The sequence below is a fragment of the Neltuma alba genome, unplaced genomic scaffold (genome assembly GCF_004799145.2).
Source record: "Neltuma alba isolate B1F8T4 unplaced genomic scaffold, ASM479914v2 tig00003893_pilon, whole genome shotgun sequence".
NCBI classification, from domain to species: Eukaryota; Viridiplantae; Streptophyta; class Magnoliopsida; order Fabales; family Fabaceae; genus Neltuma; species Neltuma alba.
This window is the reverse complement of record NW_021633470.1, coordinates 870981-892433: the sequence shown is the minus strand read 5'-3', so window position 1 is coordinate 892433 and position 21453 is coordinate 870981. Positions and strand designations below refer to the sequence as shown.

The 21453-nt window shown below is 36.4% G+C and overlaps 2 protein-coding genes across 2 annotated transcripts; one reads left to right on the top strand and one right to left on the bottom strand.

The window, feature by feature from the left end:
• Window positions 1-577: 577 nt before the first annotated feature.
• Window positions 578-10360, bottom strand: LOC114742871 (RRP12-like protein). The gene is made up of 18 exons (XM_028931100.1): window positions 9792-10360; window positions 8694-9213; window positions 8280-8546; window positions 7905-7996; window positions 6195-6404; window positions 5689-6093; window positions 4606-4775; window positions 4342-4435; window positions 4178-4234; window positions 3811-3945; window positions 3609-3680; window positions 3298-3411; window positions 2946-3107; window positions 2710-2838; window positions 2471-2572; window positions 2316-2395; window positions 1694-1840; window positions 578-1445 (listed from the first exon to the last, which is right to left on the bottom strand). Exons 1-18 carry the CDS (start codon window positions 10290-10292, stop codon window positions 875-877), a joined length of 3828 nt encoding a protein of 1275 aa, XP_028786933.1. The 5' UTR covers window positions 10293-10360; the 3' UTR covers window positions 578-874.
• A 7938-nt stretch (window positions 10361-18298) lies between these two features.
• On the top strand, window positions 18299-19190 carry LOC114742834 (protein SMALL AUXIN UP-REGULATED RNA 10-like). The gene is made up of 2 exons (XM_028931047.1): window positions 18299-18752; window positions 19162-19190. The coding sequence occupies exons 1-2, from the start codon at window positions 18299-18301 to the stop codon at window positions 19188-19190; spliced, it is 483 nt and encodes a 160-aa protein (XP_028786880.1).
• Window positions 19191-21453: the final 2263 nt, after the last annotated feature.

Below are 21453 nucleotides of genomic sequence, written 5' to 3'. Positions count from 1 at the left end.
AAATAAAAAGTCAAATGGAGTCTTATAATAAGGACCGGAGGAGTATCAAACATCGTGAGCGGTTGACTTTCATATATAAAATAAATAACACTTTCATTTAATATAAAAACTAATTTAACATTTAATTTCATAAATTTAAAACTCCCATCTATTTTGATATTTTTTCAAGATAATTTACACATTAAAAATTTTATTTATAATTCCAGTCGACACATATGACTAACAAGAATTTTTTTTTTAAAAAAAAAAACTACCCTACTTATTACAAATAACCAACTTTACTAATTTTTTTAATACACTCAAATTAATCAACTTAAGAAGAATTTTGTTTACCAGCCAACTACCAATTGGGGAATGCACTGCTAGAGAAAACATCCTAAACCACAATTATAATCCCTTGCGGGAATTAAGGATGACGGACTCTATCCATCAATCGCAAGATCTGGATTTGCCACCATTGAAATGAAATTGGTGGGATGAGCTGAACTAAGATGCAGTTTTGTATTTGCCACGCATGACTGGGGCATGACATGACACATAATGTAGACAAAAAAAAAACGTAAAAAAAAGAAGAAGAAGAAAGAAGAAAACACTTGGTTTTAGATTTCCGCTTCGCCAATGTAGAACCAACCAGACTGATCCTATATACATTCCGCAACCCACAATCGTATGCCTAAACAGATGACGATAATAAGCAGATCGTAGACAAAACTGCTGCTCCAAATTCGGCCTTTTTCCCCCTACCAAACCTAGTAAAAGCACAATAACAAAAGTTGCTTTACAACCAGAGCTCCTAAATCCAATACTCGAATAATGTAAAGCACAAAATAATGATCTATCTCGCCGCCAACCGAATTGACGTTCCTTATATTTTCTATTTCTTGCTGCCTTTCTTGGTCCTTTTTAGTTTCAAGCTCTTCGGGGACAGCACGCTAGATGCACTCTTGCCTTCAAACTTCTTCGCCATCTTCACAACACTTGCCATACCTTTCCTTGCAACAGCTCGGTGTTGTGGCCTACGACTCATCATCTTCCGATCAAGTGGCCAATATGCATAAGGCTCAAGCTTGTCCTTCCTCTTCACATCCCCACTTGCTTTCTTGCTGGCATATTCACTCCCCGTGTACGCCCACCCAGAGTCCAATGTTTTTCTGCGCTTCTTCACCTGAGTTCCTGACTTCCCAGACAAGTGACTATCAGCTTCACTCACAGTATCAAGATCAGGCTCATCAGATTTTGCCATCATCTGATCCCCTTCCTCACGTATAATCAGGCGTCCTTCAGAATCTACTTCAACCTGATCATCAAACCTTGACTTCCTTTTGAGATGCTCAGATGATTTAAGAGCTGAAATCGTTTTCTGCCTATCAAGTAAATCAAGCGGCTCATCATCCGATTGGTCAGACAAGTGCTCAAGCAAATTCTTCTTGCGTCTCATCTTCGACCTAGGTAGAATATGCAATAACACTGTTAAAATCCATTTTGACAGTGAACCAATCAAAGAGCAGTCTCATTTGGCTAGGCCAAGCTCTATATTACTCGTGGTTAGAGTATAGTCAGGTTAAATTTTCAAAATGCTTAACATCACATAGTTTATCCACAAGGAATAAAGCCACAGATTGCAATTATCTCTCATTGGAACAAACTCCAAGCAGTCAATAGCAGACCGGACAGATTTAATGCTACAGCTCACCGGTATGAAGATGCTGCTGATTTACTGTGTGAGTAAGACCTGCCCCCTTTGGAGATGGTCTTCGTGTTCAAGTATTCCTCGTCAGTTCCTCCACTATCTTCATCATCAAAATCGGAAAAAAATTTTGTATGGTTCCACATGCTTTGCCTGAAATTAAAGTCATATCAAGAAGCAATAAAGAATTACATTGATCAACAGTAGTAGAAGTACTAGTAGTAATAAGGGATTACATTGATCAGGTGCAAATTAAAACGGGTTAATTATTTTAATTTGCAATTCGACACAACAAATACCGAAAAAAATGATGGCATTTCAAAGGTAGTACGGTATTAAAGTACAAAACCAATCACAAAGCTGCAACACTTCATTAGAAATAAAGTTTACTCATCAATCAAGAAGCTTCCTAGTTAATCACATTAGGTATCACCGTATCATATCCTAGGGCCATTTCTCAAATTTACCGCTCAAGATAAATTTAATTTCATGTCAAGTTGCGGAAATTAAGAGAACTGCGTATCAACTTATTTGAGTGGATGAGTAATTAGACTGAATGTCAAGATTTGGAAATAAATGTCTTCACCAGTTAAACCAAGTACAAATGCAAAATAATCACAATATTAACCTGGATGTAGGTGCTTTTGAAAGACAAGATCTAGTTTCCTCAGTTTTAGCACCCCGTTTCCTTTCCTTACGCTCTTTGATCTGCATTTAAAACAGGATTACACATCTGAAAGAGTGCTGATGAAAAAATTTATCATACGATGCTGTTCAGCAGACCTTGCGTATGTTGGTAAGAAGTCTCATGTGGCCTTCAGGCATGACAGCTTTAACTGCCTCCAGTCCACACTTCCTAACAAGCATTTCCAAAAGCAGCTTAACCTGGGAAAAAATTCAATCAAATTGCAACATCATAATATGTACGAGAAGCAAATGAAACAGCAAGACAACAGTCATCAGCAACAAGTCAATAAAACTGCATTAAATAAAATATTGCCACCGGCTAGCCAAACAACAACCTTTGCTTTAAAATGACTTTTGGTGTTATCTTGCCACTTCATCAAACCATCTACCATGCTCTTTAGGTGCAGTTGCAACCATTCTGCTTGTGATTTAGCTACTAGCACCTTTAATAAACCTAAATTGGCCTGCAGCAAGACTCAACGCTAGTTTACTTGATTTTGGAGCTTAAGCCAATAACATTGCTTCATTCAGCAAAACATGTCACCATAAAACAGAAGAAAAGGAAGCAAACCTTTACAATCTCTCTGTTTTGTCTTTGAAGTAGGAGAAAAGTCGATGGAAGCAAATTAAAAGCAGTTGAAATAAGATCAGAGAACTCATAGGCCAAACGAGCTAAGCCTTTGGTTGCAGCACTAATCATATGTGGAGTTTCACTAACCAAGCCTCCAGCAATCTGAGCCCAAGAAAAAGAAACAGAATCAAATATAGTATATGCTCAACCTAACAATACACAGCTCATGTACAATGAGTTCAGAATTAGATTAGATTATATTACATCACATCCAATCAAGGAAGAGACTGATGTCAGTTAGCATACAGTAATTTATCAATAATTTAGTGAATAATTCAAAATTTATATTTACCACATTGAAAATTTCACATAAATTGTCTCTATTGCCACCTCTCTCTTCATCTCCAAGTACATGGCCAATTTCAACAAGAATATCATAAGCCCTGTTCCTAGTTTTTTTATTAGCCTGCAAAAGAAAAAGCAAATGAAAATGAAAATGCTATAGTACGGATCCAGTGCCGGTAAAACCCCAGGCTGACCAAGGGAAAGTGAAATGACACTGCATACTGAACCATATACAATGTTTTCACAATTGTCAACTTGAAAAGTGCACTAAATAGAGGTACCAGAAGAAAGAGTTCTTCCGCAGATAAACTGAATTACCTCCTTAAGAGCAAGTACAATTTCTGTAAGGAAAGAAGAAATAATTTCACGCCACCTTTGCTCCAGATTATCCTGTTGCAAAGCATATTTTCAGAAACGTTACACTTGCAATATAAATATAGCAATATTCTACGGATGAGATGCATCATGACCATAACAAGGTAGTTTAAAACAGCGAAGCAAAACCCATAACCTTAGGTACCTTGGAAACATGGATTATTAGGAAGTAAAGGCAATTTAGTCTATGGTGTTTGGAGGAAATATGACATGAAGGCAGAACTTCAACCATAAGAGCAAGCAGCTCCTCCAACTTTGACGGAATGAACTCATTTGAATCCTGTTGAGAAATCCACAAACAAATAAGTAAACGGCTTGACACTAGCTAAGCAGCAAAAACACCAAGTATTAATTTGGCATTTTGGTTCACCAGGAAACACAATGTACACTAATGATTGATGCAGGGAACTTGCCCGGTGAACACAAGAGAGATTGATGACTACATGATAGTAGAATATAATTCAAACTATCATATGAACCAGATAAACAACCAAATGAAAAAAAGGAAATACCCTGAGAATGACTGAAAGCACTTTGTATCCCTTCTTCTGTACAACGCCTTCAACATCCTACAAATAATGATTCCGCATAATCAACATAACTTTTCATCATGTAAAGGATGTTCAAAGGATCTGTGCAAAGATCAAAGGATTATGCATATATGTCTCCTTCAAACCTGTAATGTTGGCTTTATAGCACCATACAGCGTATCAATATCTGTAGGGTCTAAACCAGGCAACAGGGAAACTGCCAAGTCAAGAAGCTTTGCCCTGGGATTTAGAAAAGAAAAAAAAAAGGAAGAAAGAAAATGATTACCATCAATTATATGCAGACACCCACCATAACCATCAGACGCCTTATTAAAACTCATGACCCGAGAATCTAAATCACAAGTTTGGAAGCCAAAAAAACATTTCAAGAGCGAGATGTCAATGGACACCTGACAATTGATGGTGACACATTATTTGATGACTCATCAACGTGCATTGAACTGGCATTGTCCGCTTTCCTGGCCTCTTCCGTGACTTTAAAAAGCTTAAGCATTGCCCTTTTGAAGAGCATGGATATCACTTCTCGATCTGATATGGAAGCAATCTCACCGATTGTGAGCTGTAAACAGAACAAAAGCAGCTCTAGGAACATCACAGTAGCTAAAGACAACCAGGTGCAAAGTCAAATCTAATGGAAAGAAAATAAAAATTACAAACAAGAGGATCTAGCATAGTTGTGTAATTGTGAACCATTAAAAAGTCCAAGAACTGTGCCAATATATGATAGCCTTTCAATTTTGAAAAAGCCAAATTGAGAAAGAAAAATTCCCAGATAATATATTAGCAGTAAAAGACCATGTATTATAACTCAGCATAGACTTTCAATTTTGAAAGGCCTAAACTTGGAAAGAGACTACATGAGAGCTGAAGTTGTCCTGAGCATTAAAGATCGCAGTTCTAGAATTATGGTCACAATGCAGCAATTTAGAGATTAGTACTGATTTCATAGTAGTTAGAGTCATGAAAAACAAAAAGCCAATACAACAACAAAAGCTACATATTCACATTGGTCAACTCAATGCAGGCCTTACTTGACCACCTAGGCACATGAAAATAAACCTAGATAATGGTGTGAATATAAAATCTCACAAACATCAAATGATATGACAATCACTGCTTCAGCATTGACTTGCATCTCATTGTTACTCCCACAACCGGAATAGGCACTAGGAATCAAGTGCCACAAGCAATATGCCTAAAATATGCACTTTATGGGCACTGGATGGCAAAATCTGTATCAGAATTCAAACCTAGCACCAGAATGTAAAATGTAACATGCCATAGAGAGTAATGAAAGCGTGAATGCCACAGATGCGGGTAACAAATGCATACAACTATTCCAAGGCAAAGACGTGCAATTATAAAATCCCATGTTTATGTCACTAATCTTAAAATATCCTTAAATCAGGTCAGCCAAAAGGATTGTTCAGCAGTAAAGCATTAAAAGGACTATTTCCAATTGATCTAAGTACCTGCAGACAACCTCCATCATCTTTTGTAGACTTCAAAAGAACATTTGACAGAGCAGTTAACAATTCCTGAGCAGAAGACCTCAGCACATTCAAATTGCTTGTTGCAACCTGCTTTGTATAACGGACTAAACCATGCTCACAGGCCATATCTCCGCCCACACATTGATTACCATCTTTTTCATCCAAAATTTTCTTGTTTTGCTGAATAAGAAGCTGCAAACTTGTGCATATAATTCCACGAATGTCAGGTTCATCTTTAAGTTTGATACATAAAGTTCTTCCCAGATCCATGAATCTTTCAGCAGTGTCCAAAGGATAGTTGCAAAATGAAGGCAGCAAAGACCACAAAGAGTGTGCGAGAGCATCTGCATTCCTTGATGACACCATCAGCCCTTGTAGCTCAAACTGCAAAACATAAAGAGTAAGAAACAGGTAGTTCCGAAAAATAATTTTTTTTTTTTTAAAAAAAAAGAATCATAAAGCAACTCATCAACAATATTTCATACCTGCCGAGACCTCCGCCTTAAATGTTTAATCATACTCAAAATTTCCTCTGTAAAAAAGCTTAGACGTGCCCCTACAGTATAATGCTTTAAAATTGGAAAGAGCCACACATTTGCATTGGATAAGTCATCTGCTTTCAAATTCAAAGGTAGAAGAGAAAGGAAAGTTTCTGGTCCCATTGCAACGAGAGCAGCACCAAGGCACTCATGCAGCTGCATGTTTACGATATTAAAGATTAGTCAGCCGCGATATGTTAAAAACTAAAAATCATTTCAGATTGGGCTTTCCCCCCAATCCTCCACTACCAATCAAATTGTAAAAGGTATCTATTCTAATGAGAAACACAACAAAATAAACGTGCTCCGAATGTCTTCAATAACTAGATTATAGAGCATAATAAACTGATAAGATCCAACCTCCTACCGCTACTAGAACACACAGAGGGACATTGGGCAGTGGCAAAAAGACAGAAGGAAGGAGAGAAAAGGGAGTGATATTGATGGTTCAGAGGATCATCCTATGGGACCTTGTTGTAAGGAAAAGCAATTGATGGCCTTGTGATGTGTTAGGGTCTGTCTAGAAGTATGTTTAATCCTTTGTAACTTTTGGGTTTTTAAATCTTCTCCTTCGTGAGTTCCGTCTTTTGGGTTTTGAAACTGAGAGTGGTGAGGAGAGTTCTGGTCTCTCAAGTGCCAGCTTGAGGGTGGAGGAAGATCATCTTCCTTCATCATTTTCTGTTTCTATTTTAGTGTATTTTAGTGTGTGAGCTTGAATGTGTTGCAAGCAATTGCCTTTTGTATCCTCTGGCTGAGTTTTCATATGTTGTAACTTTCTTTCCACTGAGAAGAAGAGTATTTTGATATTTAGTATATTATTTTGCTTGGGCTCTATCATAAACTTAGAACATCAGCACTGAAACCATAATTTTTTCATTGGCTAACTTTTAGAACACATAAGAATCTAACAATAGCACTCAATATCAATCCAAATAGGCCGTGCCAAAAACTAGATCTGCCACCTCATTAGGGTGTCTAAAAATTACCAAGACAAGTCACTTTCTTCCGAACTTCAAGATTAAAGCACAATTTAAAACATGTTTAACATTTTCAACTAGAAATTGGGATATTTGGGCTACATTCGATATGTAAATTAGAAATACACAATACAACATGCATTTTGGATATCAGCATAATATGCATGAGTATCGAGAATGTGTTTTATAAATGTAATAAGAGGAAGTTAGTTTCGTGGTCAGTAAAGGGGTTAATAGGCAGTTCGAAAGTTAGCAAGCCATATAGGGCGTGACAGTCATGACATGGTGTGGACTAGTGGACTAGTTTTCCTTTCTCGTCTCTTTCTGCTCTCTCTCTTCATATTTCTCTCTTTCTCTCACTCTTTTCTACCTCTATTCTATGTCAGAATACAACAGTTAAAATAGACAACTGATGTTTATCATAAGGATACCCCAGTAAAACATACCAACCAGTGAAAAATAAAACCCTTAAGAATAGTGACCATATAGTGAATGTGATAACAAAATGACCAAGTCTTCCGCAGACAAGATGCAACGAATGATGCATATTGTATGATCTCTAAGTTAACCAGACATGCTAGAAAAACAAAACAGATGCAACCATGTCATGTCAAATTTTCAATTCTGCATCAGTATTATTGAAACAAAATAAAATGTGTTCTTATAACGATAGAAATACCTGTTTCCTAAAAGGGAAATCTTCATCAGGTAGCTTCTGCAAATCTGCTAGGTTTTTAACTATTCCTCTCATAAAATAAGTGGACTGATCTCCTGTATTAACAAAATTAGTCGCAAACAAAGTCAACAACAACACATACATACTGTGCGATAATTTGAAGCTTGAGAGATGAGATTTTGAAGAAACAGAAACTATTTGATGAAAATACCCCAAACGAAGGGTTAGATAATTGATCACTTCAGTATAGGCAAGTAGCCAGTTTTTATGCACCATGCTATGAGAAATAATAATCCTACCCTTGCAGCCTAATGACAAGTAAAACAAATAGGAATGTATGATGTGAAGTGAGAAAAGACTAGATTGCAATCTAAGTACCTAATTTATGAAACATAGCAGAAACAACTTGAAAAACTCTGTCCCATACAGAGTCAAAATGATAATCAAGCAGGCTTTCAACAGTTGCACAAACTTTCTCGATGATGGTGGGACCAGACCTCCTTGATGAAGTGTGCGCATTCAAAGCCAAGGATATCTGATCAACTCCCTGTTTAATTAAACTTTCATCAATGCAAGAATGTATCAAGCTCTTGAATGAACCAGTGGCTGCATATATGGCCTCTTCATGTTCTGATGACAAAATATCTGCATATTTTAAAGAAACTTGCGTTCAGAATTTATTTGTGGAAGCAGATGCACATACAAAGATACACAAAAGAGTTCATAGAATTGAAATCTGCTGATATAAACGTTATCTTAACTCCACCATTCAAAGTGCGTGCAGAATCTTACCTTTGAGAGCATTAAAGACAATAGGCAGCTTGATCACACATATTTGCCTATTAAGAGTAAAAACTTTATTCATTCCAACATCTAGCAAGCGAGCTGTGAACGTCATTACATCTCCAGACATCTCATTTGTTGAGATAGAAAGAGCCAGTGAATTTAGTAATTCAAGTAATGCTTCAGGGGAAACCTCCGATGCTGGGTAAAGACAAAGAAAACTCAAACCATCGGTTATGCGCCTAGTGACAAGGGGTTGATGCAGATCCAAGAGAGTTTTGAAGTACTTAAGAATGCTATTCTTGCACTTCAGTGACATAAGCGGAAGGCATTCTTTCAAAGAATCAAGAATATACAGAACCTGCTGAGCTCCCTTTGGTCCTTCACCAGAACATGCATTTTCTCCACCAGCAAGTAGAAGAAACCTCTCAAACAAGCTTGTAATTCCTTCACTAGCAGATACCAGCAATGATGACTTTTGGAAGCTCAGTAACACATCACGAAGACACAAGTGTGATTGCCTTCTAACCTGTATAAAGATGCAATTAGCACGCAATATTCAAAATAACATGCGTTGTTTTCCCAGTGAGTGAACTTCGACCATAGTCAAAAAGTAAGGCAAATTAATTATAACTTAGAAAGGCAAGGAATCTTCTTAAAATAATTAGATCTGCACGAGCATCTGTTATTCTCCGTTGCTTAGCAATGCCATACGTTGTTTAGCAATGCCATACGTGCCACCTAGTTGTTGGATAAACGGGAAAGACAATGCACCAAGGGATCAAATTAAAGAGGGATGTGAGTCCCAAGTAAACATCAACCGTCTTCGGCTATAAACGTGAAAGTTATGCGCAGTTGACAATATAAAAAAACGTGACATTAACACTCAAAGTTTCTCAACTTTGGCTATATGATTATTGCTTTTTAACCTAACAAAAACACTGAACGCTAAGAAGGACTGAACGACACTGAATGTGAGTTTCTACTAGAATATCATCAAGTCAGTTTAAACGTGAAGTAGCAAGGAATTCTCCGCCTGATATCACTCCCACTGCTACAGAGAATTTAGATGATGAACAAGTTACAGAATTTATTCCGCAATAGTACCTTCGGTCGCGAATCTATGACGAATCCCAGCAAGACACTGAACAGCTGAGACACATCAGACCACATAAGACTATCCCTGTATATCAGCAGATGCGAAACGCATTTCAGTCCAGCAATAATAGAAGTCTCCGCCATCGAAGGAGACCGAAGAACTTGCACCAGAAGGCGCGACAAAAAATCCCTTTTCTTCTTCAATATTGCAACGGGAACACGGGAAATGACGATGGAAAGAATGGTGAGCAGTGCGTCCACGATGTGGTTAGGGGCGTCGGGTTCAGAAGAAAGGCGATCGAGGGAAGAACATGCGCCACCGAAGTAGGCGACATGTGTGGTAGGGAGGTTCTGTTCTTTGAGTTCCTGGGACATGGCGCCGATAACAGCGCAGAGATGCTGATGACTTTCGTCAGTGGAATTGCCGAAGCGAGAAAGAATGGAGCTGCAGAAATCCCCATTGTCTTCGTCTAAGGAGAAGTAAGGTTCTTCCAGTTCGATACCTTCCATGGCTCTTGTGCTAGTCGGCCACTGAGCGGTAAAACCCTAAATCCTTCCGGGCAAACACATGACCAAAAACAATATAAATGTTACGAGAATTATATTTTAGTTACGTCGCTCAAATGTCAAATACCGGTTTTAAAAACCGTTTTCCAGTGGCGCGGTGTATTTCCCCCTAATTTTCCCGGGAAAAAAATCTAACTATTTTCAGAAAAAATACGAGTATTTTTTCCCTCCTCTCCTTCCTTCCATCACCGCTTCTCTTTCCTCTTTACCTCCTCCTCTCCCTCTCTCCGTCTTTTTCTTTCCTCTTTCTCCCGACCTTCGTCTTCCTTTCCCTTCTCCCCCAACCCCGCTTCCTCGTCCCCACCCCATCATCTCATCATTAAAGCTCAATCTCAATCTGGATGGCCAATTACTGAGAACAACTATGTCTCCTCTGCTTCGAAACAGCGTCGTCCTGTCTACGATAACATTTGCGAGGACGCTCGCCACATCAATGTCGGCCACCAGCCACCATCGATTTTCTGCCAGGTACATCCCTTTTAAGGCAGATCCTTCGTCCACGGAGTCCTACTCCCTGGATGAGGTCCTGTATCGGTCCCAATCTGGTGGGCTGCTTGATGTTCAGCACGATATGGAAGTGTTGAAGAAATATGACAGCAAGTATTGGCGCAACCTTTTATCCATAATAATCCTATGGTTGTGAAGACTGCAGCTATTGAGATTTTGCATCAATTTGATTGGGAAGTCCCTGATTTGGTTATAGTGCCATGAGTAAATTTGGGGAATATATATATATGCGTTTTGCGAGGGGTTTCGAATGTGTAAGGATTTAGGACTTGTTGATAGGATTCCAAGGTTTGTTTATGCTCAAGCTGCAGATGTGAATCCCCTTTACTTATGCTTCAAGTCTGGGATTGAAGTTTACCTAGTCAAAATTGATTATCAGTCCAAAACTATAAAGGGCATGGCTTGCCGATTTGCTTGTCCACCAGTGCAAGTGAAGGCTGACTTTGGGCCAGTTATGAATGTTTTGCAGAAGTATTTTGCTGAGTAAGGCTCCAAAGCACTAATTAGACGTCCTATTTTTTGCTCTTGATTATCAGTCTACTTAGGTACTGTAGTGCCTTTATATAGTAGCTTCAAGATTTTGCATTCTAATAGCATTCTGTGCGCTTATCTATGTTGTATATTGCTTATTGGTGTAGACTATCTTTGTTGGGCGTTTTATGGCCCTAAGAGCGAACTTGATCAAATTTGAATTCCAGATCAATCTAATACTTTTCTCGCTGGTCATTAATCTGATGGGTGAACATTCTGGACCAGGCCTTGAGTTCTGAAAAATAACACAACTACGTCGATTGTTAATGAAAATCATGTATGTATTCTTGAAATGATATACAACTACGAATGAAGAAGACCCGGCAATGGTAGCAAAAAGCCACATTCATTAATCTCTGGATCACATGTTCTTAGTCAACAAGCGCGCTGTAGCGAGACGAGCACCAGAGCCTGTGAAGGGAGTATTAGCGAACACTGTGCGGAGTTAGGCGGGAAAGGAAGAAGGGGAGAGCCCGCGAGCGGGGTCCTGGGAGAAGTAAGGATGCGCCCATAAATTCACATCATGAAAATTTCCGCTAAAATTTAAATTAATATAAATAACTTTTTAATATTTATTATTTTTCATATTAGATTTTTTATTAGTAACTAAATTATAGGAAAAATATTAATTCCTGCTAAAATTTAAATTATTATGACTAGCTTTTTAAGATTTGTTATTTTTCATACTAGATTTGTTATTGACAACTAAAGTGTAAAAATAATAATAATTTCTGGTAGAATTTAAGTTATTGTGAATAACTTTTCAATACTTATTATTTTTCATATTATACTTGTCATTGACAATTAAATTATGAAAATAATAACAATTTCTATTTAAGTTATTGTGAATAACTTTTCAATACTTATTATTTTTCATATTATACTTGTCATTGACAATTAAATTATGAAAATAATAACAATTTCTATTAAAACTTAAGTTATTATGAGTTGCTTTTTAATACTTAATATTTTTCATACTAGACTTATCATTAACAACTAAATTATAAAAATAATGATAATTTTTGGTAAAATTTAAGTTAATGTGAATAGCTCATTTCAAAATATGATTTCGATGATGTACATTAAGTCGTCTAATATCCAATATGTTCATTTTTTATTTTCTTTTAAGGTTCTCATTTAGGGGATATTTTCATCTTTGCGAATTAAATTCTAATGTGCTGTTGTGCTTCCCTCGTTGTTGGTATCATTATTTGAAGGCACTGAAGATTGACTGGTCAAATATTGTAATCAAAATGCCCAGTCGTTTAACGTGTTGACGTTGTCTGTTGTCTTTCCCTTCCCATCTTTTTTTCTGCAACCTCGGTTCCCTCTCTCGCGAGTTTCACGTTGTTCAGTCTTGATTACCTCATAAATTGTTTTGTAATTTCCCCCCTCAATATAATGAACATATTTGTTGGATTTGTCTAAGCGTATCTAAGACCACTACACTTCCCATACAATGATATTATCATGAGATTATTTCTGCGTCCCTAATTCGTTTATAATACAGAGAGTCTGCCGTTTCTACTTTCTTCAAACATATACTAATAATGAACTTGCTCATTTTAAAAGTATGGTTTTCAAACTTTAAATAATCGTCTCCTTCCATCTATATTTATAAAACTGAGCTTGAGGGGGATTTAATAATATTCATATCTATACATGTGCATGTCACCATGCATTTTGATTAATTAGAACTAAGGAGAAAGAGCCTCCACTATAAATAACATTTATTATTTCTCTGGACTTGTTATTGGATATTAAATGACTTAATGCCCATCATCAAAGTGATATTTTGAAATGAGTTATTCACAATAAGTCAAGTTTTAACAAGAATTGACATTATTTTCACAATTTAATTGTAATGACAAGTCTAATATGAAAAATGATAAGTGTTGAAAAGTTATTGATATTAACTCAAGTTTTAGTTGAAATTGACATTATTTTCATTATTTAGTTGCCAATGACAAGTCTAATATATAAAACAATAAGTGTTGAAAAGCTATTGATATTAATTTAAGTTTAAGAAGAAATTGGCATTATTTTTGCAATTTAGTTGCCAATACAAGTTTAGTATGAGAAATAACAAATGTTAAAAAATTATTCACATTAATTTAAGTTTTAGTAGAAATTAACATTATTTTGACAGTTATATTACCAATGACAAGTCGAGTATAAGAAATAATAAGTGTTGAAAATCTATCTATATTAACTAAATTTTAGCAGAAATTAACGTTATTTTCACAATTTAGTTGTCAATTATAGATCTAGTAAGACAAATAATAAGTCTATTATTAACAAATTAAATACTAACTTGAACTATTCACTAAGTTATAAACTACCTTGTATGAGTGATGCCTACTCATGACTCAACCAACAAATCTTATCATGTAGGATAAATATTAGCTCCATTCCTCACCAGAGCAAGTACAGTTAGTCAACCATGGATTCTAGAAGCCATCAATGTCTCATGGATATTACACTCCCACAGCCCCAATTACCCACAATTATTAATTTCAGGGGACGTTTGGCATTCTCAAAACCGCAATTTCAGAAGCACTTTTCCGCAAAACGAGGTAACCTCCTTCACATATTTACTTCGTAATCCGTAAAAGCACTTCTAAAACCATGGTTTGGTTTCTATCCAAACACCCCCTTGTTCTCATTTCCCCCTTTGATTAAACTTCATTGCCAAAATCGTACCATGCCACGGGGTGCATTTTGGTGCAATCGCTTATCATACGATCCATGGGCATCTCATTTTTCCTGCTTTACAAACTTCACTATTTTATTCTGCCCCGTGTCTTGGGCCGCCGACCACGTCTTTGAAATTCTTCCCCCTTTTTTCCTAACAAGTGTCTTTTCCATCTTGCAATAGTTACCTTTTAAATTTACTATTTTTCGGCAGCAGAGACCTCCACAGATTTTCACATGCTTGCCACAAATTATCGAGACGAAAATGTCAAGGGGGCCCTTGTCTGTTCCCCACTGGATTCCCATGGTGCCTGGATTTGTTTCCTGGTCTAGGGATGAACAAAATTAAGACGAACAATTTCTATACACATCTTCAAAAAAAAAATTTTAAAACAAAATCTGCACATGCAGCTTGAGAGGGGGAAAAAAAGTAGTACACAGTCCAAACTCTCGCGAGAGCAGTTCCCTCCAGATTTGATATGCATGTATATAAGTGACAGAGTCCAGGATTTTAGCCCTCACAAGTTTTTATCCCAAAATGTAATTTACTTTTAACTAATTTATAAAGAGTGATTAAATTTTTTAAAATTAGTGGGATATTTTGAATTTCCGAAATCATGTTGGAGGGAGGAAGAAAAAGAAGAAGGAAGGAGGAGGTTGTAGTTGGCATGTGGGCTATGGTAGTGGAATAGGCGAAGAAGCAGCAGGGAGCATTAGGCGGAACCAGCACAAAATCTAGCGCTCGTCACTCTTGGTTTTAATTGATGTCTCTCTTTGACCGATACACATCCCTTGTTAAGCAAGCAGCAACAACCCATTACGTTAGGCCCATCTAGCAACTCCTTCCTCCATATAGCTGCGTGTTCTTTACAGAACTAATGCAAATCTGAAGCCAATATGCCACTGTTCCTTCCATTCGACCTTGGTGCTGTTGCAAATTTCCCCCCGCTCCTGCTATACAGACTGCAGTCCTCGTTTCTATTCTTATCATAAACTAATCTAACTATCTCATTGGATTTCAAGAGATGTAGTTGAGTCATTAATTTTATTTGAAAATTAAAAGCATACATCCAAATTCACCTATATTTAAAGTAATAAATTGTATAGAGAACCTTGGTAGAAAGTTGCATCCAAGTTTAAATATGGACGGTCTTGAAAAAACACAACTAACATCTCATTCGGTTTACTTGTAATAATAACCACGCATTCCTTTTGAAAAACTCCCTGTGATAGGGATTAGAGAGAGCACCTTCGAGTGCATCATTAGTCATTACTATAATATTCTTGCTCACAACCAATTAAATCCCTTTTTTTCTAATATTAAATTAAAAAAGATCAATTAAACTAATTTCATACCTTCAACATCATTCTCTTTTTGATCTAGTTGATTCATCAAAGTAAGTTTTTTTCTCATCTGATCCCAACGTTCAATCAAATTATCTTTTTTTTTTTTGTTAACTTATCAACATCTGATGCAATATAGTTGAGGATGGTTGATGTGATATAAATAAAAAGTTTACGCTGTCATTCATTAAAAATTTAATATCGTCCTGCTATATAATGCCGGCTTTGATAATTAAGAACAATGAGATCTATTTCTTTTCCAAAATTTTGTGAAGTAGTAGTACATGATAAAATTAAACGTAGAAAAACTCACACCATGCAAAAGAATACAACCTTTGAATGTGTCCAAAATTACGTTCACTGTCATTGATATCATGGCACTTGTTTTGAATGAAACTTTTTCCAGCATAAAAAATAGCTTCAAATGCCAAAAAAAAAAGAGGCACATAATAAAAAAGAAAGCTTATAATTCAATTAGAAGAGCGGATTAGCAATAAAGGAGGGTCTGGTGTGGGCTGGGCCCATATGGCCATGTTTTATGTTCAAGCAAACGGATATCAGAAAGAGTTAGTGTCACGCAACACGACGAATTAATATTTGAATTCCTATTAAGAGATATGCTTACATTTAGTGCTCGATAATATCTCGAATATGATTGTCTCGAATAAGAGAATACTTATATATAGCATAAAAACATGAAAAATAAACGAATGTAAATATAAGGATCACCAATCAAATAAAAAGATTAGTACTGTATTGTTAGGCTTTAGGGACAATCCGTTACATGGCACAGATAGCCTAAATAATTTTTTTTTTGCCAACTAAATAATTTTATTTTATATTTTTACCAATGGATTTTAGTTGAATGAGGGAAATGGGATCAAAATCTCTTCAACTAAAAGCAGCTTAAAACAACATGAAAACCTCCCCTACCAGACTTTGCATTATCAAGTATTTATTTTTATTAATAAAAATAATACAAACTAAAGTTAGAATGTAGTAATATTTTAATGCCAAACACTCTGATAAGATATTACCAGATCCTGCTCCATTATAAACCAATTTAAAAATGTTTTAATCTATAAGATAATTTTAGGCTGGAGGTGCGAGATGTTATGGGGTACAGTACAGCGGTGCCGGATCATGTAATGCAATAATCAACTATCGACTGCTACTATTTATATTTAAAGAAAAATAACTGTAGGCTTCTGCTTCTTACAGATCGATGCTTTGTTGGACCATAACAGAAAACACAGGGTCTCCGTAAGCGCTGGTTTAGGGTGGGGGGGCTCCGATTATTCATCGTCGCATATATGTGAAACTAAGTTTGTCTTTTGGTGAGTCCCTCTAGATAAACAAAATAATCCAGGAGAACATTTTTCCCACAGTTCTCTCTCCTCAGAGAGCTTGCTGCCTCTGCGTCTATTGCCGGGCGCTGCATGGCGGTTCCTCCTCCTGCTCAAACCTGAGGATCTATTCTCTTTCAGGTATCTATGTCTTTCCGCATTTTGACGTTGTCTCTCCATTGATATTTGCCTTTTTCCTTCCTTGCATGTCCCTATTAGAATGCCAGAATTGTTAGCCACCTTTATTATGTTTAATCATTATTACTGCTCATATTGCTCGTGCTGTTTGGGGGCATTTATGAAATGTACATGCTATTTATTGGTAGATTACTTCTTTGTGCTCTAGGTTCTTCCCCTGTTTAGGGATCTAAGGGGGCCATGGCTTACAATTTGCCAATTCCATCCCCCGTAGATGTAATCTAGAACAAAGATGGTGAGATGTTGGGTCCAGTTGTTTTGATTTCACCTTAATCATCATCATCATCATCATCATCATCATCATCATCATCATCTTCTTATGTTCTCGATTCAAATTCATGAAATATAAAATAGAGTACCAGATCTTACGTTTTGACATTAAAGGATAATTTCAAAATCCAAAGGTTTTAAAATTGCAACTTGTAAATTGTAATGCCATTTAGCTAATTGGAAATCCCAACAAATTCGGGTGGATGATTGGCAGCATGCTTAGTAAACACTAAACAGAGACGAGACAACAACAATATTGGAATATAAGCAGCTGAAAGAAGAAAATGCTCGTCGAATGTTAATATGAGCACACCTCATCCGTTCACTTCGTTCGATTTGTGGCCCTCAAGTTGAATGCAGAAATATTTAGACACTTTGCTATGATATAGAGAGAAATAGCTTCATAGGATGATCACCGAAGGGGAAATAATTGGGGAATATGACGATTGGCTATGATTCTTAGGCCCATGATAAGAGTTGCAGGATAGCTAGAGTATTTTCAAGCAGATGGCAACGATTGATTATCAAATAAGGCTGCAGATTGTGATGACTAAACTGTAATTTTACGAATAGATTTAAAGGCCATTACTGGGTGAGGGTTGCTTGACCTATTCAACAAATTGTAATGAGTATTTTAGGCCAAATGAGAACAAAAGGATTCAGCAAAATGAAATATATTTTCCTGGATAAATGGAGCCGTTCCTGGCCTCCCTTTTTACGCAATGACATCTTGCTTACCATCTCTTTTTGAGTTGAGATGATAACGAATAGTTTCCTTTTGGCTGTAGCCTGTTGGTCATGGTTGATTTTAGAAGCTCATTGCCATTTTAATTATGGATATTATTGTTTTGACATTTGAAATTCCTCTATGCAGCCATGCAATGAAGGTAAGCATGACCTGAAATTTTCTTCTAAGATTTTGAAAATACTTTAGAATGGCCAGGTATTTTGGAGGTATATTTACCTGTAGGGTGAGATCTGATGAGACATTTTACTCCAGTTGATGCTATGCGCGCCGAGTCTGATCCCATAACTAACTTCTGTAACGAAAGCTTAGCAATGGATGATAATGGAGGCTCCAAATTGACTGGAATTAGACAGATTGTGAGACTAAAGGAGATAATTCAGAAGTGGCAATCTGTCACGATGGGCTCAAAAGTTAACTATCAACCTTCTGACTTGAATCACAGGAGCATAGCACCAATAGTTAACAGAAGGCTGAGAAATGTCATGTACTGTGACTCGGATGAAGAAAGCTACCAGAGCCCTGAGCCACCACCTGATGTTCCCAAAGGATATTTGGCTGTCTATGTCGGGCCAGAGCTTCGGAGGTTTATCATTCCCACCAGCTACCTTAGTCACTCTCTATTCAAAGCACTGCTGGAAAAGGCTGCAGACGAATTCGGGTTTGAGCAAAGTGGTGGGCTCACTATCCCGTGTGAGATTGAGACTTTTAAATACCTCCTGAACTGCATGGAGAACAATCAGAAAGATCAACACGATGAAAGCTCCTGTAAGTTGATTCGATTATTTGCAATAAGTTTATCTCCAACACAAGTATTTTCAATGTCCATCCAACTCCTAGAGAAAGCTTTAAGAATAAATGCCACCATAGTGTCGTTTCACAATCCTGGAAAAGTCCGTGTTAATTTTGAGGTTAACTGAAAATGGACTAACATTTCCTCCCTAAAATGAAAGGCATATCATGCTGGATCGCGTTACATTCTGTGTACCTTTATTCATGTTCTTTTAATCTGAATAGACCTAATTTCCGTGTGGTTTGTCATCTTACTTTGATTATTGTGGTTTGTCATCTTACTTTGATTATTAAGTTATTATGGGATATAACTATTTAGAGAGTGATCTATAGTTGTTACTCCTTTCCTATTTCACTAACCTTTATGCTTCTGGTGAAATTGCAGCTGGAAATGTAGGAACTACTGAAAAGTGATTTCTCTGATCTTTGTAGGGGACCAGATCATAGGACTGGTATCAGGTGTAAAGAAATTCTCCTTGTTTTGATATTTTCTTTTAAATTTCTTACGGGAACAATTACGCAATATATTAGAAAATTTTCAAACCTGTTGGGGACAATCTAATGGTAGAGTCTTAAAAACTTGTTTGGATTCTCTCGTATGGCGTATGACCTGCTACCTGCGTATAAAGTCCTCAAAATTCGTGCGTTTTCCTAAGTAAAATCTGTTAGCTTATTCAAATGGCACATCCTTGTGTGTTTGTGTGTGTATATGTGTTTCTCTCTTTTTCTTTTCTTTTCCTTTTTTTTTTAATGGGTGGAAATTGTACTCCATTGTTCCTCCCAGATGACTTGGTTATCAGGGGCTAAGATAATCGTTTGGCATATACCCTAATGAGTTGTCTCTGTTCCATTCAGACCATGTGCGTTACCTATTCTATAATAAACTCGTATCTTATGAAATCACGTTTCCATTTCCCTGTATCTCAATTGGGCACATGATGGAGAGGTCATATCAAGATCTCCAAGAATTCTTTTTTTTTTTTTGGAACTTTGATACCTCATGTCCCATATTCATTCATTTTTAATCTGTAAGCTTTTTTTTTTTTAAATATAATAAAGCAACTATATACCATGGCTCCCCCGGTCTCTCTAATATGAATAAAACTAGTTTGGTGCCCGTGTGTTGCACGGGGTATATTTGAGACAAATAAAGTGAGGTATTCTTGGAACATTTTTATTCACTGTAAAACTATAATAAAAATTTTACGAATGATATTTCAATCAAGCAGAACAATACATTAAAAATAGACTGCGTGTATAAACCATAGAGGCTTAAAGCACTTTTAATAAATCCCCCAAAGCAAAGGAAAACCCAGTAAGAACAGCAAGAATAATGTGTTCTGTCTGAATCCAAAGGTCAGCATAAGCTTAGAAACCAATAAATATAAGATTCCTTCAATAACATATCATGCCCATTATTTAGAGTTTAAGTGCTACATGTCTTTTCTAAGGTTACCTCAATTACATACATATTCTAGTAGCTACAAGCATGATAGAGTTTCCATAAATCAACCAAAAAGGTGTGGTGCAGAAGTAGCTTATTATACAAAAGCTCAAGTAAAATAACAATTGACTAAATAAAATAAATAATGGTAGTATCATTACTCAAATAAAGTACATATATTTTCCACAAGCTCCAATGCTAGATCTTTGGCTGATTCACCATCAAGATAATATATTGAACCAATCAAATTGCTGAACTTATTAACACCTTTTAGGACAATCTGAACTTGCATATGACCACATAGAGAGCTATTATAATTATTCATATTGGCGGAGGAGCAACGGGCCGCATTTGCTCCATCCATATCTCACTTGATGATCCGGTCACCACAAGCTGGTTTATTAGAACAGTGTTCTATGTCTGCGTACTGTCTTTGATCACATTGACACACACACGAGTCAGGTCTAAGCAAGCTATGAAAAACTGATTAAATTTAGTTAATGTTTTAAAATTATTTCTTCTCTCCAACATCACCCTTAAGTGATTAATTATAATAAATTCTACCTCAATCTTACTTGTGTCTTATAATCTCTTCCCATCACAGTATGCTTATTCATACTAAGGGTCTTATTAAAAATTCTTAATCGATTCGAAATGACTTAAATAGAAGCATGAAAAGCGTAGGTTTTTCCGACAAATGGAGGTTAATCTATTAATATATAAAAGTAAAGTACAAAGCAGGAGTTGTTGACAGCACGACAAGTGGTATCACCTATGAGTAGATAAATGTTTTTCCTTTTTTTTAAAAAAAAAAAGCCACATTTTTTGCCCATCTTTCTACCCATGTTCTCAATAGCCCGATATATCCGCTTAAATTGGCGAAAAGCTGCCATATATATATTGGAACTTCAAGAAAGCATAACTTCATTACATGTGCGTTTCAGTCATTCAATCTTTTGCTTTTGTTCATTGCTCTTGTGCCTATTTTATTGTTTGTATTCTAAGATGTTGCCCACATAACTTTCATTTAAAGTGTATTGCAGCTTAAAACTTTCTAAAATTTCTCATCCACTAATTTGAGTTTCTCAATGTTTTTTATGAACATACAAAACATGATTTACACATAGGAAGATGACAAGGCTTTGCAGCCTGCTTTTTAATTAAGAAAGGTGAGTCTTTTCTCTTTGAGTTGATTAACTAGATGCTTCTTCTTCTTTCTTTCTTTTCTTTTTT

Bases quoted from the DNA above. Each gene is read 5' to 3' on its own strand.
- LOC114742834 (XM_028931047.1), top strand. From the start codon at position 18,299: ATGGATGATAATGGAGGCTCCAAATTGACTGGAATTAGACAGATTGTG. The intron at 18,753-19,161 runs GTAAGTTGATTC...GTGAAATTGCAG, and splicing joins TCAACACGATGAAAGCTCCT to CTGGAAATGTAGGAACTACT.
- LOC114742871 (XM_028931100.1), bottom strand. From the start codon at position 10,292: ATGGAAGGTATCGAACTGGAAGAACCTTACTTCTCCTTAGACGAAGAC. The intron at 8,547-8,693 runs GTAAGATTCTGC...TAAAATATGCAG, and splicing joins TGTCTTTAATGCTCTCAAAG to ATATTTTGTCATCAGAACAT. The intron at 2,396-2,470 runs GTCTGCTGAACA...TTTTAAATGCAG, and splicing joins TTCTTACCAACATACGCAAG to ATCAAAGAGCGTAAGGAAAG.